Consider the following 13,018-nt stretch of genomic DNA (forward strand, 5'->3'; position numbering starts at 1 on the left):
CTAAAGGTCCCAAAACTCCACCGGTGGCCCCTGAAATAAATAACGAACAGTCCCTAATAAGAGGGGAAGGTAGATTGCTAATTTAACTAGAGATCATCTTGCGAGGGGCTCACACCTCTAATCTCTAATCGGGCCAGGGGCGTAAAGTTGTGTGTGAGGGTGGGGGTGGCTGAGTTTAAACACACAGTAAAAAGATAATGGAGTCTGCAGCCATGTTAGCAATGCTGTGAGGCTGCCTAGGCACAGCGTTACTAACACCAGCTTACTAACAAACTCACTATAAAAATGTGGACAAGTTTAGCATGAAAACATGCTAACATTTGCTAATTGGCACTAAACACAAAGTAATGTTGATGGGAAGGTCATCAGTTTTGGACGGATTAACATTTTGACCTGATGAAGGCGCTAGTAGAGAATTCGGGGCATCTCTGAAGTTATTACAATTCATCCTCTGGGGACCATGAATTCCTGAACAAAATGTAATTAAAATACATTATTTGAAGATTAGCATGGCCCTGTGCAAGGATGACACGCCCAATCGTGAAGCGTTCTCACTTTAAGAAAAAAAAAATATATATATATATATACAATATTTGGAGATATTTCAGTCTGGACCAAAGTTGTGGAGAAACGCATTGACCGACTGACACTGGCATCATTAGATTCAACACTAGCATGCCGAATAAAAAGCTTGCATACACACTTTACTTCTACATGTGAGAACTACATTTGAAAAATTGTTGTTAATTTTAGTTGTGGAAATGGGAGTAAACTTTTCTTGCCAAAAATAAGGACTTCCTCGAACTATTGACATTCTGTATGTCTATAATGAAAGATCTCATCATGTAATCAAACATAACTCTGTCTTTCAGGTGAACCAGGATCGCCTGGTAAAATCGTCGCTCCAGGTAAGAACAGCAACAAATAATTGTACTAATTAGACTTTAGATTTAAACCTGAAGAAAACACAACGTCTTGTTAAATGTAACTGGTGTTTGTGTCTCTCACATTTTGTTTCTAGTTGGCTCCAATACTGTGACCATTCCCGGACCACCAGGGCCTGCTGGGCCTCCAGGTCCTGCTGGAACCCATGGTCTGTCTGGTCCTGTTGGCCCTGCTGGTGTCCCAGGACAACCTGGTAAATCCAAACTCTTCACCCATAATAAGCATCTACGATGGGTAAAAACTGGTAGATTGATGTGAGGATTATTGATACATTTTGAAAAGATTGCTTTTATTTCCGTGATGGCACATTGATTTCATCATTTAGGACCTAAAGGAGACCGAGGAGAGAAAGGAGAAAAGGGAGAGCAAGGAAAACCTGGCGAGCCTGGTAGTTCAGATACTGTCAGTGCCACCCAAACCGGTAGTGAGTTCCTCTCTATTTTTTTGATTCTTTACTTTGGCACCATTTGGTGCGGTAGACAGTAAAACACACATCTAGCGCTTCTATGTTTACACTTTCCTCAGTGGCTGGACCGCCTGGCCCACCAGGAACTCCTGGAGCACCTGGTCCTCAAGGTCCTCCTGGTATGTACAAAAGCTATTTGTAAGATATTAATGGCATTTTTCTGAACAAGTGGAATAGATGCTTGGATTAAATGAATGATTGTCCAAATGCTGCTGTCGCTCTTGTTCAGGTGAGACTAAACAGGGTCCTCCAGGACACAAAGATCCTGCAGGAGAGCCATCGAGAAACAAATAGATACCTAGGTCATCAGCATACAGGATGATTTAAGCAGTGTCAGCATACAAAAATTATATTTTTTCTATGCTGTCCTCACAGGAATTGGTTCACCTGGACCTCCAGGAAAGAAAGGAGAGCCTGGCAGCTTTGTGCCTACCTCAGGTTGGTGGAAACAAAATCTCATTTCAGATATACTTTAGGACTAAAGACAACTAGACACGTGTCATGTTCAGCTTCTACTGTCTTCGCTCGGCATGTTTAATGTGTTCCTCCCCTGGTTTGTCTTAGAAACCTTTTTTGCTGGACCACCAGGACCCCCAGGACCCCCAGGCCCGAAGGGTTCAGCAGGTAGGTTTGACGAATCAGATGCTTCTGAAAAAAGTGTGCTGGTCTCCAATAGATCATAGGACTGTATGTATAATCGATGTAGGCTTAATAAAATGAACTTATCAGTGAATGTGGCAGCAGTTCTCAGGTCAAGATACAAATTAAGATACTACTTTATAATCTACTTTAAAACTTTTGTTTTATCTTATTGTTCATTATCCTTAGGTGAACAAGGAATACAAGGATACCAAGGTGAGTATGAGTACCAAGGTGATCATAGCGTTTAGAAACTACAGACTTTTAAAACAAACATATCTAACCGATGATTGTTTCAGGTGAACCAGGTCAACCAGGTCTTCCAGGGAGTCCAGGGGAAGAGGGTCTTGGTATGTGAACAATTTTTAGACAAGATGGATTTTTGATTTTTTCGATGGGGGGTCTTTCTTCATGGGGTTCAAATCTGATCCGTGGCGCTTGGGCATATCATCCCCCCTTCTCTCTCTCTCTCCCTTTGCTGTCATTCTTCAGCGGCTCTATTATTAAAGGTAATAATCCCCAAAAAGAAAAAAATAATCACTATTTATGCGCACTGCCATGAAGAAAATGAGTTGAGGAAATACACAGCAGGTGTTCTCTAAAACCTTTGGGGACATTGTACCAAGCATCTATCTTTTCTACGCTTTAAAATAGAAAGTACTCTATCATAGGCTTGTTGAAAAGAAAATAGTTTGCTAAGTAGTAAAATTCATAGCATAATGTCCACTTATGGATTATTTTCCAGACCTTTCAGCCACATCTTGTGGAATTCACCAGCAGGTGGAGTTTGTTCAGTTGTTGTAAAGGTATTTCAAGAGTCAACAATGAACCTACACGCTTTTGTTAAATCAGTGTTTTGGTTTTTCATGTCAGGTTTCCCAGGTCAGCCTGGGCCTAGGGGGCCTCAGGGTCCTCCAGGCCCAGAGGGGCCAGAGGGGCCAGAGGGGCCACAAGGACCTAAAGGTAAACTCAGCCAAATGTTTTTCTTTTTTGTTAAACGCTTTCTGTCTATTCCGTCTGTCTTTCCTCGTCTTTTCTTTTATCAAGAAGTCACTGGAGTTTGTCTCTCATACTGTGTCCCTTTCGCCCCGGATACAAAACGTCACGCCACAAAAACAGTTTCTTCTTCTCAGCAGTAAGCCTCACCAACAAGGCCCTGGACCCCCAACGGCCAATAAACTTTAATCCTACATCCTGTCCTCTGCACATTCTATATATCCTTTTTCCTTTCTGAACTTTTTGCACATCCCTCTACAATTTTGTACATCCTGCATTAACCATACCGCCTCTTTTTTCCTTTTTAATGTTAAATACTTATGTGTATGTGTTATTTTTGTTTCTGTATTTATTGTTTGCTTATCTAATATTATTGTTTTTATTTATGCACCATCAACCAAAGCAAATTCCTAGTAAGTGCTACTTACCTGGCAACAAATATATTTCTGATTCTGATTCTGTTTACGTGTTTCTTGCAGGCGATACAGGAGTCCCAGGGGCCCCAGGAATCCCTGGGGTCTCCATTGGTAAGACCATGCTTAATATCATATCATATCATATCAAATCATGTATTGAGACAGTATCTTAATGATAATCGTCACTGATGCCGTGTTTTCAGAGGGTCTATGGGGTTGCGAACAACCAGTAGCAACTATGGTTGACAACTATACCAAAAACACCTCAATCGTGAAAAAATGCTCCAAAAGATATGTTTTTTTTATTAATTTATTTAGAAAAAATTGACCACTCAGTGAGAGCTGGACGGACTCAACAATATTGATCAATACAAAATAATGCTGCAAAAACTGGAACGTTGATTCTCATTGGAACTATTAGTACACCTTGTACGCTTTCAGATTCCAGGAAGTCATGGGACCTAGGATTAATAGATTTTTTTTTCTCTCTTATGGAGATTTACTCTTAAAGCGAAACTCCACCGATTCTACGCATCAAAAGCCCTATTCGCACAGGACTAGTATTACCTGGGGACCTCTAGAAATTTGTAATGATTACGGAGTTTGTCTCTGATCTTAATACCATGTGAATCTGCAATGTCTGTAATTTGTCCAGTAAAAATCTCTGTTTGAGGCTAGCGGCTCAAGGCTACATTAGCTGCTGCGAGTGCAACACATAAATCTCTGGCCGAACTGCCGGCAAAACCTGTAGGCGCCAGGTTTTGACAAGAGAGAGGAACACAAGGAATATAAAAGATGATATCTCAGATTGTTGTGCTTCAATTTTTTTGTAACTTTTTTGTCCATTGTGAGTCTGACACAAATACTGTTAGGTCTGAGTCTAGTATATTGGCCCTGAATTGCAGAGACAGAAACAGTGAGCCATTCAAGGGTGTTTATTAGAAAAAGTCACTAGTTCTGGCAGGAAACAGGAGGCTGCAGTCAAGGGCTGGCCGGCGAGGCAGGAAGAGGGAACAGGCTGGCATGGAGATCCACAGGAGCTGAAGACCACAGAGAAAGCTGGATACTGAGCAAAAGGGGAAAAAATCACAGGTAGGTCCAAAAAGCCAAAAATGCCAAAACGAGAGTCAGAGAGGCCGGGGCTAAAACAGAGTCGTGCCACACACCGTACCGCTTGCATCGGAATAATCTGGCACCGAGTGGAGAAGGGACTTAAATGTGGTGATCAATCAACCAGATGAGGATCAGGTGTGCCTTGTAGAGAAGCCCGCTCAGCCAGCCCCGCCCTCAACTGCACCAGCCCTGCCAGGAGAGAAACAACAACAAAAAAGGGAGGAGGGGAGAAACGGCCAAACACAAAATACACATAACCGTGACAAATAGGAGTGAATGATAAAATGGTGGAAAATGCTTATTAAAAATTGTCTTCAAATTATAATCACCTATAAAGATTCTAACTTCTTTTAAAGAACTGCATTAACTTTGCATTTAAAAAGGGATGTTTTTCCTGCCACATTTTCTTGGAGTTAGCATCAGAGGAACTGCAGCTTTTATTACTTCTGCAGTGGCTTCAGCACTCAGCCAAGTTTGTTGCTGCTTATTTAAATGGTACTGCTAATAATTTAGCTAATGCTAATAATTTCATCTTTGAAAATAGTGTTTTAAATTGCTATTTCAGTCTTTTTTCTACATGTCATTTTATTTGAAAATGTGTGTTGTCGCACCAGGTGGCTCATACAGTCCTGGTGCCCCGGGCCCACCTGGACCACCTGGACCACCTGGAAGAGATGGAAGTGGGTCTGGATCCACTGTAGTGGGCCAGTACATGGCAGAGTACCTTCAGAGTAAGCTATGTATTAATTTACTTTGGTTAAACACTACGATCAAATGAAGTTCAAGTTTGTCTTAGTCTATATCGACGACGTTTTATTTCCGGGATTGCTCCGGTGCTGCCGGAAATTCCACCAGATGTCCCTCAGTCATTTCGGCCGGATGTCCGTCACCTTCTGCTTTCTTTGTGTTGGCATTCTAAACTCTAACCCCAAACCTCAACCCTCGTCCCTCAGATCTCTGCAGGGTAAATCCAGACAGCTAGCTAGACTATCTGTCCAATCTGAGTTTTCTGTTGCATGACTAAAACAACCTTTGAACGTACACGTTCCACCAAAACAAGTTCCTTCCTGAGGCTATTTTGCAGAGGCACCGTTGCTCCATTCAGTGCTTAGTGCCACCCAAAACGTTAGTGATTGGTTTAAAGAAATGCCAATAAACCAGAGCACGTTTTTCTCCCATCCTGGAATGTTGTGTGGACTAGCCAGACCCTCCTTTGCAGCGCTTTGGAGGAAGGTCTGGCAATGCAAGACTAAATTTATCTTGACACACAGGTGACGGCATCAGGCAGTACCTGGCTGGACCTCCTGGGCCTCCAGGGGCCCCAGGACCCGCAGGGGATGGGCTGGTGGATGATGTGGCCAACCGAGTCATCGCCTACATCCAGAGTATGACCAATTACTTAATACACAAGATGTCTGCATGTGAAAACCTACAGTTTTTCCAACAGTAATGGGAAACCCCTTACAACCTTTATCGTTTCAGGTACAGGGAGAGGATATGACGGGACTCCTGGCCCCCCTGGCCCTCCAGGTCCACCTGGCTCCATCTCTGTCAACGACCTTATCAACATATTACAACGTAAGTCTATTTGAGGACAGTTAAAATCCCCAAATTTCTTTTAGATGGCAGAAACTCCTAACCTGACTCCGCCAGATGGATTGCTTCGCATTTGCTCGGCATATCCATTTGGGAACTTTCCATTGGAGAACTTTTGGGAAGGGGCGAAAATACTGGTTAGCTGATTTGATAAACCATCTGTCTATCACCACCTATGTTGGTAATAGACGGGCTAAATCAACCAATCAGATCAACGATATATCAAACTCTTGCCGAAACCAGTCGGGAGAAGAGCAAAAACACCTTTTCCTCCGAGAAAAGCCTCCAGTGCCGTTTTTTGCTCTTCTTTCAATGAAGGAATACATTCTAATTTGGATAAAACTTGCGCGATAGCTACGGTCATCTCATCCGTGGAAGCCGCCATGTTGTTTAGACTGAACAGTCGCTTCTCGTTGCGTCACACCTAAAGCCGCCTTAAAACCAATGCTGATTGGTCGGTCGTTTGGCGAACGACTCCAAATCTTCTCTGTCTCAAGATGCCAGACTGATCTGCGAGTGGAAAACTGGAGCTCGCGAGATCAGGACGGTCTCACGAGGCTAAGAAACTCCATATTTCAGTGGCACACATGAAGTTTGTTGCTTTGATACCCAGCTCGTTAGACCCTAAAGGCACTTTTCCTGACGTTGCCAGAGATATACACTCACTCAGAGATTCCTGTTACAAAGGAAAACATCCCTACACAAGGAGACATCATGGAATGGCCATACCTCAGTGAAGTTCAGCTTACTACTGTTGAAAAGAATATAGGACTACTCATTGGACTGAATTGCCCTAAAGCTTTGGAACCATGGAAGGTTGTGAATAGTGTAGGGAATGGCCCTTCTGCAGTAAAGACACAACTTGGATGGGTACCTTATAAAGGGCTTATGAATGGTTTGCAATTAGTTTATTAATTACCGTATGTTGTGAACCCTTTATTAATCATAAATAAGATGTTATAACTTGATTAAAAATAGCAACAGTCACTTGTTGCTTTCCAAATAGTGAGCCCACATGTATCTGTACTGTTAAAGCAACACCAAAGCACTTTTCCTCTTCGGTCCCCCTACAGGTTGAAAGCGGAATTGTCCATTACCTTTCTCATTCGAACTACAGATCCGCTACACGATCTGGCAAACTTGCATAGTGCGGTTTTAGCAGATAGAGGGCCGCAAAGCAAATGCAGAAGTGCCGTTCACCCTGTTATGAGTTGATGAACCACTGAAACGATTTTGGAAACATTATTTTAAGGTACAAAAGAGTCGTTTTAAGCTCCATCAGCCAGCATCCTTGGTATCGGTTCACTGAGATGATTCATCTTAATGTTTCTTGGCATCTCATTTTTTTTATTTTTGAGTTCCAAACATGTATAACTGCAAAAAGCTCAAGTGTAAAACATCACCATTTACTAATAAGTCACTAACATTTTAAACTGACATAAGGGAACCTTATTTTAAAGTGTGAAACACATCGCCATTTATTAATGATTTACTAACATCTACAGCTGTCAAAAGGTAGCCTTATTGTTAAATGTTAGTGACTCAATAATAAATGATTAGATTATATGACTCATTAGTTACAAGGAGACTGTTGCCCTTTTTAATCTAATGCCTTATAACATCTTATTAATGATTTATAAAGGGTTCACAACCTAATTAATAAACTAATTACAAACCATTCTTAAACCCTTTTATGAGGTAGCCTAATTGTGAAGTGGTACCCTCTAAAGTTTAGAGCATAGCATGTGAGACTATTTGCCAAATTGTGTCAATTATTTGTGTCCAGAGGAGGATGTGAGGAGATACATTGCGGGTACTCCCGGTCCACCAGGACCTCCTGGAGCTCCAGGCCTCAGCAACTACATATTAAACACCCAGGAGGTGGCTGAACGTGTCCTCACCCTCATGAATGGTGAGTGTTACAGATGAACCTACAGGATGACGATTAAAAAGGCGTTCTGTTGAGAGAACGTGACTGTGATTGACTGTGGGTCCTTTCTGTCCCCAGAGAGGGGGGCGGTAGGTGTCCCTGGACCTCCTGGACCTCCTGGGCCTCCTGGAAACCTGTTAACAAGTAAGAAACACAATGCAGACATTTAGCCACACAGCAAAATCAGGTTTTACAGCTCATCGTGTTTATGTTCATGTAGAGTTTCTATTCTAGTCTTTAGATCTAGTAGCATTTATTAAACTAACAGATGTTCATTTTCATTGTCCAACTAGCTGGGTACCAAGCACTTGTGGGTCCTCAGGGGCCTCCTGGTTCCCCAGGTATCCCTGGTCCACAAGGTACACCTGGACCTGCGGGTCCACCTGGCCCACCAGGATTTGTGAACTTTTACGGGGCCCCCCCTGATCAAATCAACCAACTGGTTTCCTATGTGGAGCATGCCAGCAGAGAGACGCTCAAAGCAGAACCACAACAATATTTCAAGAGTGAGTTTAAAGGAATGTATGACTTGACTGAGTTTGAGCTAATTCCAAGACCTAGACTTGTTAAGGACCTGAGTAAGGTTTAAGACTACATGATACACTTCTTTTGTTTGGGCCTTGTTGTCGGAAGTTTTTTAAAGCCAAAGCTTCTGATGAATGGCACAGCAGCTGCCTGTGTGCTCGACATGTTTGTTGTCCTCTCTCACGTGTGGCCGCGCAGCAGATATACGTTACGTATTACATGTTACGTAGGTGGGTTATAAGTTACGCAGGGAGATGAGTAACATTCAGCTCATCAGACGTTTCCTAAAAATAAAGATTGTTCACGAGTCCCGCATCTCGAGTCCGAGTTGAGTCAGAAGTCTTTTCAGAACGACTCTCAAGTCAAGTCTGAAGTCACTGTGTGTGCGACTTAAGTGTAACTCGAGTCTGAGTCTCAAACTCGAGTCCCCATCTTGGATTAGCATATAGACCTTTTTCACGGCAGACGTGTTGACATGTCATAGTAGGAAAAGCATTTTCCTACTCTGCATTCCACTCAGGAGAGGCCCTGGTATTGTGCATGCTGACTCACTGAAATAGCTTACTGGGACACTTGATGGAATTGAGCCATCGTTAAGGTTATCAATTTTAGCTTTGCTTTTCCTACTATGACAAGTCAAAATGTCTGCTGTGAAAAAGGTCCATTGCTCAAAAGCAGTGTAGCCAAAAAGACAAAAACAATAAGGAATGACTTTTTCTTGCAATTTCATGTTTTTTTTTTTTTTACTGCATTCAAACTGGACTTGTGTTGTTGACAAAATGCGTTGACATGCACAAGGCTTTCCATTGACAACCTTACACAAATATTACGTTGAGGGTTTAATTAAGGCACAATCTTAACATAGACCTCAAACAAAACTGTCCCTTAACCTATCGAAAAATCTGTCTGTATTATAGTCTTATATGACTAGTTTTGCATTGGTCTGGCTACACCACAGATACATTCTGGGATAGGAGAAAAAACACTCTGGGTTGTTTGCATTTCTTTAAACCAATCACAATCGTCTTGCCATTTTCAGTGTATGGCTTGCTAAATTTTAAAGACGGCAACACACAGAAAGCTGAAGGTGAGGACACGCACAAGGTGTCAGGCTTTATCCTGGAAATGTATTTCCGTTGATCCAGACTCTATATGATCCAACCTTAACTAAGCCATTGTTTCTTCTGAAGTCATATTATGCTGTATTGTCTCCAGGTGACAGTGTAAGAGGAGCTGTGTTCGGACTTCCTGGTACGCCAGGCCCTCCTGGACCCCCAGGACACAAGGGAGAGCCAGGTGTACCCGGTGCCAGACACTACAATCTGGATACCGAAGAATTCTCCAGTATGGCTGTAAAAGTAACTGATTACATTAAATGTAGGTGATCTAGACGGCATTTGTTATAAACCTCTGCCTAAACCTTGCTGTAATTAACATAGACTGAATCACTGTGACGTCACGCTAACACAAAAATCCCTTCCAGGTAGACAAATGTCTGTTAATTTGAATTGCGGAGATATGTGAAATCGGCAAACTTGTTTATTTCTGTTGTCATTTTCAGCCGTAACTGTAACATTTAAAGATATTTAGTTAAACACAGAGGTCCGACCTATCTGATGTCTCTGCTGTGCTCATTTTCTGTTCTGTGTTGCTTTGCATCTTTGATAATCCAAATCTAACGTTAGGAACAGCGACATCTCCCCGCCAGTCGGACTGACTGCTAGTTTGGGTGGTGTCATTTTCTTTAAAATGTTGACATATGAAAGCATCAAACATGCATTTTAGATAAATGAGATGAGAGTGTATCCAGTTGTTCCTCACCCATGTTTGCTCAGCGCCGTTAAATTCTATGTAAGTGACGCAGGAGTTTTCTACCTGGAAGTTATTGTAAACAAACATTGGGTCTATATTATATTACTACTTACCTGCCTGCACTCCACTGAACTGTACTATCCTCCACATGCAGCCCATGGCTTGCTCCGTGATCTTGTGAGAGACTCTGAACGTCTCGTTCAAGGACCTCCAGGACCTCCTGGACTTCCAGGAATGCCTGGACACAGCCAATGGGTTAGTTCCCGTGAAAATGTCGTGGATGTGGTGGAATACATCAAATGTAAGTAGATATCATAGCTGTCAAAGTAAACACCAGAACAGACACATTATATAGTTTGCCGATGATTCCGTTATACTAAGGAGGAGTCTTTTCTTGAGATGAACGTGTCTTAAACCAAGGACATGATCATTGGCTTTAGGAAGTCGGCCCCAAACCCAAAACTGTCACATATTGAGGCAAGGGAAATTGACGTGGTGGAAAATCACCAGTATTTGGGTACTGTTGACAACAAGTTGAGCTTCCAACTAGAGCTGCAACTAATGATTATTACTATTGATTAATTGATTAGTTGTTTGGTCTATAACATGTTGAAAAATGTCAATTAGTGTTTTCCAAAGCCTCAAATGTCAGATATTCAGATTACTGTCACAGAGGAGTGAAGAACCTAGAAAATATTCACATTTAAGAAGCTGGAATCAGAGAATTTTTATAAATCGACTAATCGATTGTCAAAATAGTTGGCATATCATTTAGTAATTGACAACTAATCGATTAATCAATACATCTTTAATTAATGCAATTGCTAAAAAGGTCCTTTTCAGATGTTCTTTAGAAGTTCCATAGTGAATAGTGTCTGTTCTGTCCTGTACTGTGGCATGGTCTGGGAACTTGAGGCTACATTTACATTACTACGTTTTGTTTTTTAAGCAGAGTTTTTAGCTCCAATAGAAGAACTAATCTCCGTTTAAACTAACACGCCCAAACCGCATATCTCATCAACATTCTCGTATACTGGGCATAAACAGGAAGCAGCATGTATACTCCGCCTGTTGCTGGTACTTGCCATGGTAATGTTAGTAGAGAACGAGATGTCATGATCCAATCAGGCAGTGAAACGTCGACGTCAGTGTCGGTGTTGCCAAAGGTCTCCGTTTTCAGCCGTTGAGACTGCAACAACAACTCTGCAGATTCCAAACCTAAACGGGTTCAGAAGTGTTTTCAAATATCTCTGGTTTAGGGGCTCTGAAACGCCAGAGCAGTATGAATGTGAGGTGTAAACAAAGCAAAATATATTAGTTTTTAAACTAAAATATAGCAATGTAAATTTAGCCTAAATCTGGCATAAGAATAGGCTTGGCTGGCTTCTCAAAGTGGCCATTAAAGTTATATGGTTGGGTTAACTGCAGCTCTTTGACCTCCATTATAGGCCGATCCTAAGGAAGGCCCAGGCCATATTGGACTGCCCCGATCACTCCCTGCAGAGGGAGTTTAAGCTCTTACCTTCATGCTCAGAGGACAAAAAGATACTGTCTCTTTTGTTTGCACAGCAATTAGTAGCCTGGATTTGCACATGTGATCTCAGCACCTAAACACTTCATGTATCTGTCATTCAGCTGTTTTTGTCACTTTCTTCATTTGAAGTGATCTCACAGTTGTACTTGTTTGTTCCTGTGATCTGTCTCGAATGTTGCATAACACAACTTTATGATGTGTTTGCCTGACTGGAACCAAATATCTGCCACGTGGGATGATAAAGTTTGACTTGACTTGATATGAGCTTTATATGCTTTTTTAATTGAAGGGATGTCATTAAGTTGAAGAGTCATAAACATGCCATTCCCAGCCACACATCCCAGGACAAAAACTGTGCAACTATAAAGAAAGGCAAAGTCATCATGTTGTCCTCGGCTGGTTGTCTTCATAGCCTTTACTTCTTTGCCTTTTGAATTAAAAACATGCTCTCATGGCTAACACCAAATGTCTTTGCCCATAATACAGAATAACTTTCTTCTAGTCTGAAAATTTAAATAATTTTCTTGGATTTGAATGAAACCAGTGGCACAGAAAACTTTCACTTGCATCACTGAGTTTTCTGTCATCTGCAGCGCGCGGTGTGCTGCATGACATCGTGGGTGAATACAACAGTCGTGTCTTTCAAGGACCTCCGGGACCGCCCGGCCCTGCAGGTCCCCCTGGATACAGCCGGTGGTTTGGTTCCCATGAAAATGCCACAGATCTGTTGGAATACATAAAATGTGAGAAATTGTACTGTGATGTTACAGTCTCCACTCAAAATCTACAATAAAACCCAAGTGGTAGAGGTTCTGGTTGATATTATTCCTTACCTTGCGTCTTATTTCCCAGCTCATGGTCTGCTACGTGACTTTGAACGGAACCACAATGAACGCTCCATCCAAGGACCACCGGGACCACCTGGCCCTCCAGGTCCCCCCGGATACAGCAGATTGTTTGGTTCCCATGCAAATGTCACTGATTTAGTGGAATACATCAAAAGTAAAGAAGCATTTACCTACAAAATGTTACTATTAAAAAGAAGA

The 13,018-nt window shown here is 42.0% G+C and overlaps 1 protein-coding gene across 1 annotated transcript in view; it reads left to right on the forward strand.

Moving 5' to 3' along the window:
* LOC116039572 (collagen alpha-1(XVII) chain-like) overlaps positions 1 to 13,018 on the forward strand; it is a 39,943-nt gene that overhangs the window by 22,596 nt on the left and 4,329 nt on the right. The window contains exons 28-48 of the mRNA XM_036000725.1: positions 873 to 908; positions 1,022 to 1,138; positions 1,271 to 1,366; positions 1,471 to 1,530; positions 1,641 to 1,689; positions 1,785 to 1,849; positions 1,976 to 2,035; positions 2,240 to 2,266; positions 2,350 to 2,400; positions 2,924 to 3,013; positions 3,526 to 3,573; positions 5,190 to 5,306; positions 5,847 to 5,960; positions 6,058 to 6,153; positions 7,958 to 8,083; positions 8,180 to 8,245; positions 8,395 to 8,607; positions 9,842 to 10,003; positions 10,593 to 10,739; positions 12,566 to 12,715; positions 12,825 to 12,974. Coding sequence (XP_035856618.1) covers positions 873 to 908; positions 1,022 to 1,138; positions 1,271 to 1,366; positions 1,471 to 1,530; positions 1,641 to 1,689; positions 1,785 to 1,849; positions 1,976 to 2,035; positions 2,240 to 2,266; positions 2,350 to 2,400; positions 2,924 to 3,013; positions 3,526 to 3,573; positions 5,190 to 5,306; positions 5,847 to 5,960; positions 6,058 to 6,153; positions 7,958 to 8,083; positions 8,180 to 8,245; positions 8,395 to 8,607; positions 9,842 to 10,003; positions 10,593 to 10,739; positions 12,566 to 12,715; positions 12,825 to 12,974 — 2,040 coding nt within the window. The remainder of the gene's footprint in view (positions 1 to 872; positions 909 to 1,021; positions 1,139 to 1,270; positions 1,367 to 1,470; positions 1,531 to 1,640; positions 1,690 to 1,784; positions 1,850 to 1,975; positions 2,036 to 2,239; positions 2,267 to 2,349; positions 2,401 to 2,923; positions 3,014 to 3,525; positions 3,574 to 5,189; positions 5,307 to 5,846; positions 5,961 to 6,057; positions 6,154 to 7,957; positions 8,084 to 8,179; positions 8,246 to 8,394; positions 8,608 to 9,841; positions 10,004 to 10,592; positions 10,740 to 12,565; positions 12,716 to 12,824; positions 12,975 to 13,018) is intronic.

Source organism: Sander lucioperca, chromosome 4 (assembly GCF_008315115.2).
Source record: "Sander lucioperca isolate FBNREF2018 chromosome 4, SLUC_FBN_1.2, whole genome shotgun sequence".
Lineage (NCBI taxonomy): Eukaryota > Metazoa > Chordata > Actinopteri > Perciformes > Percidae > Sander > Sander lucioperca.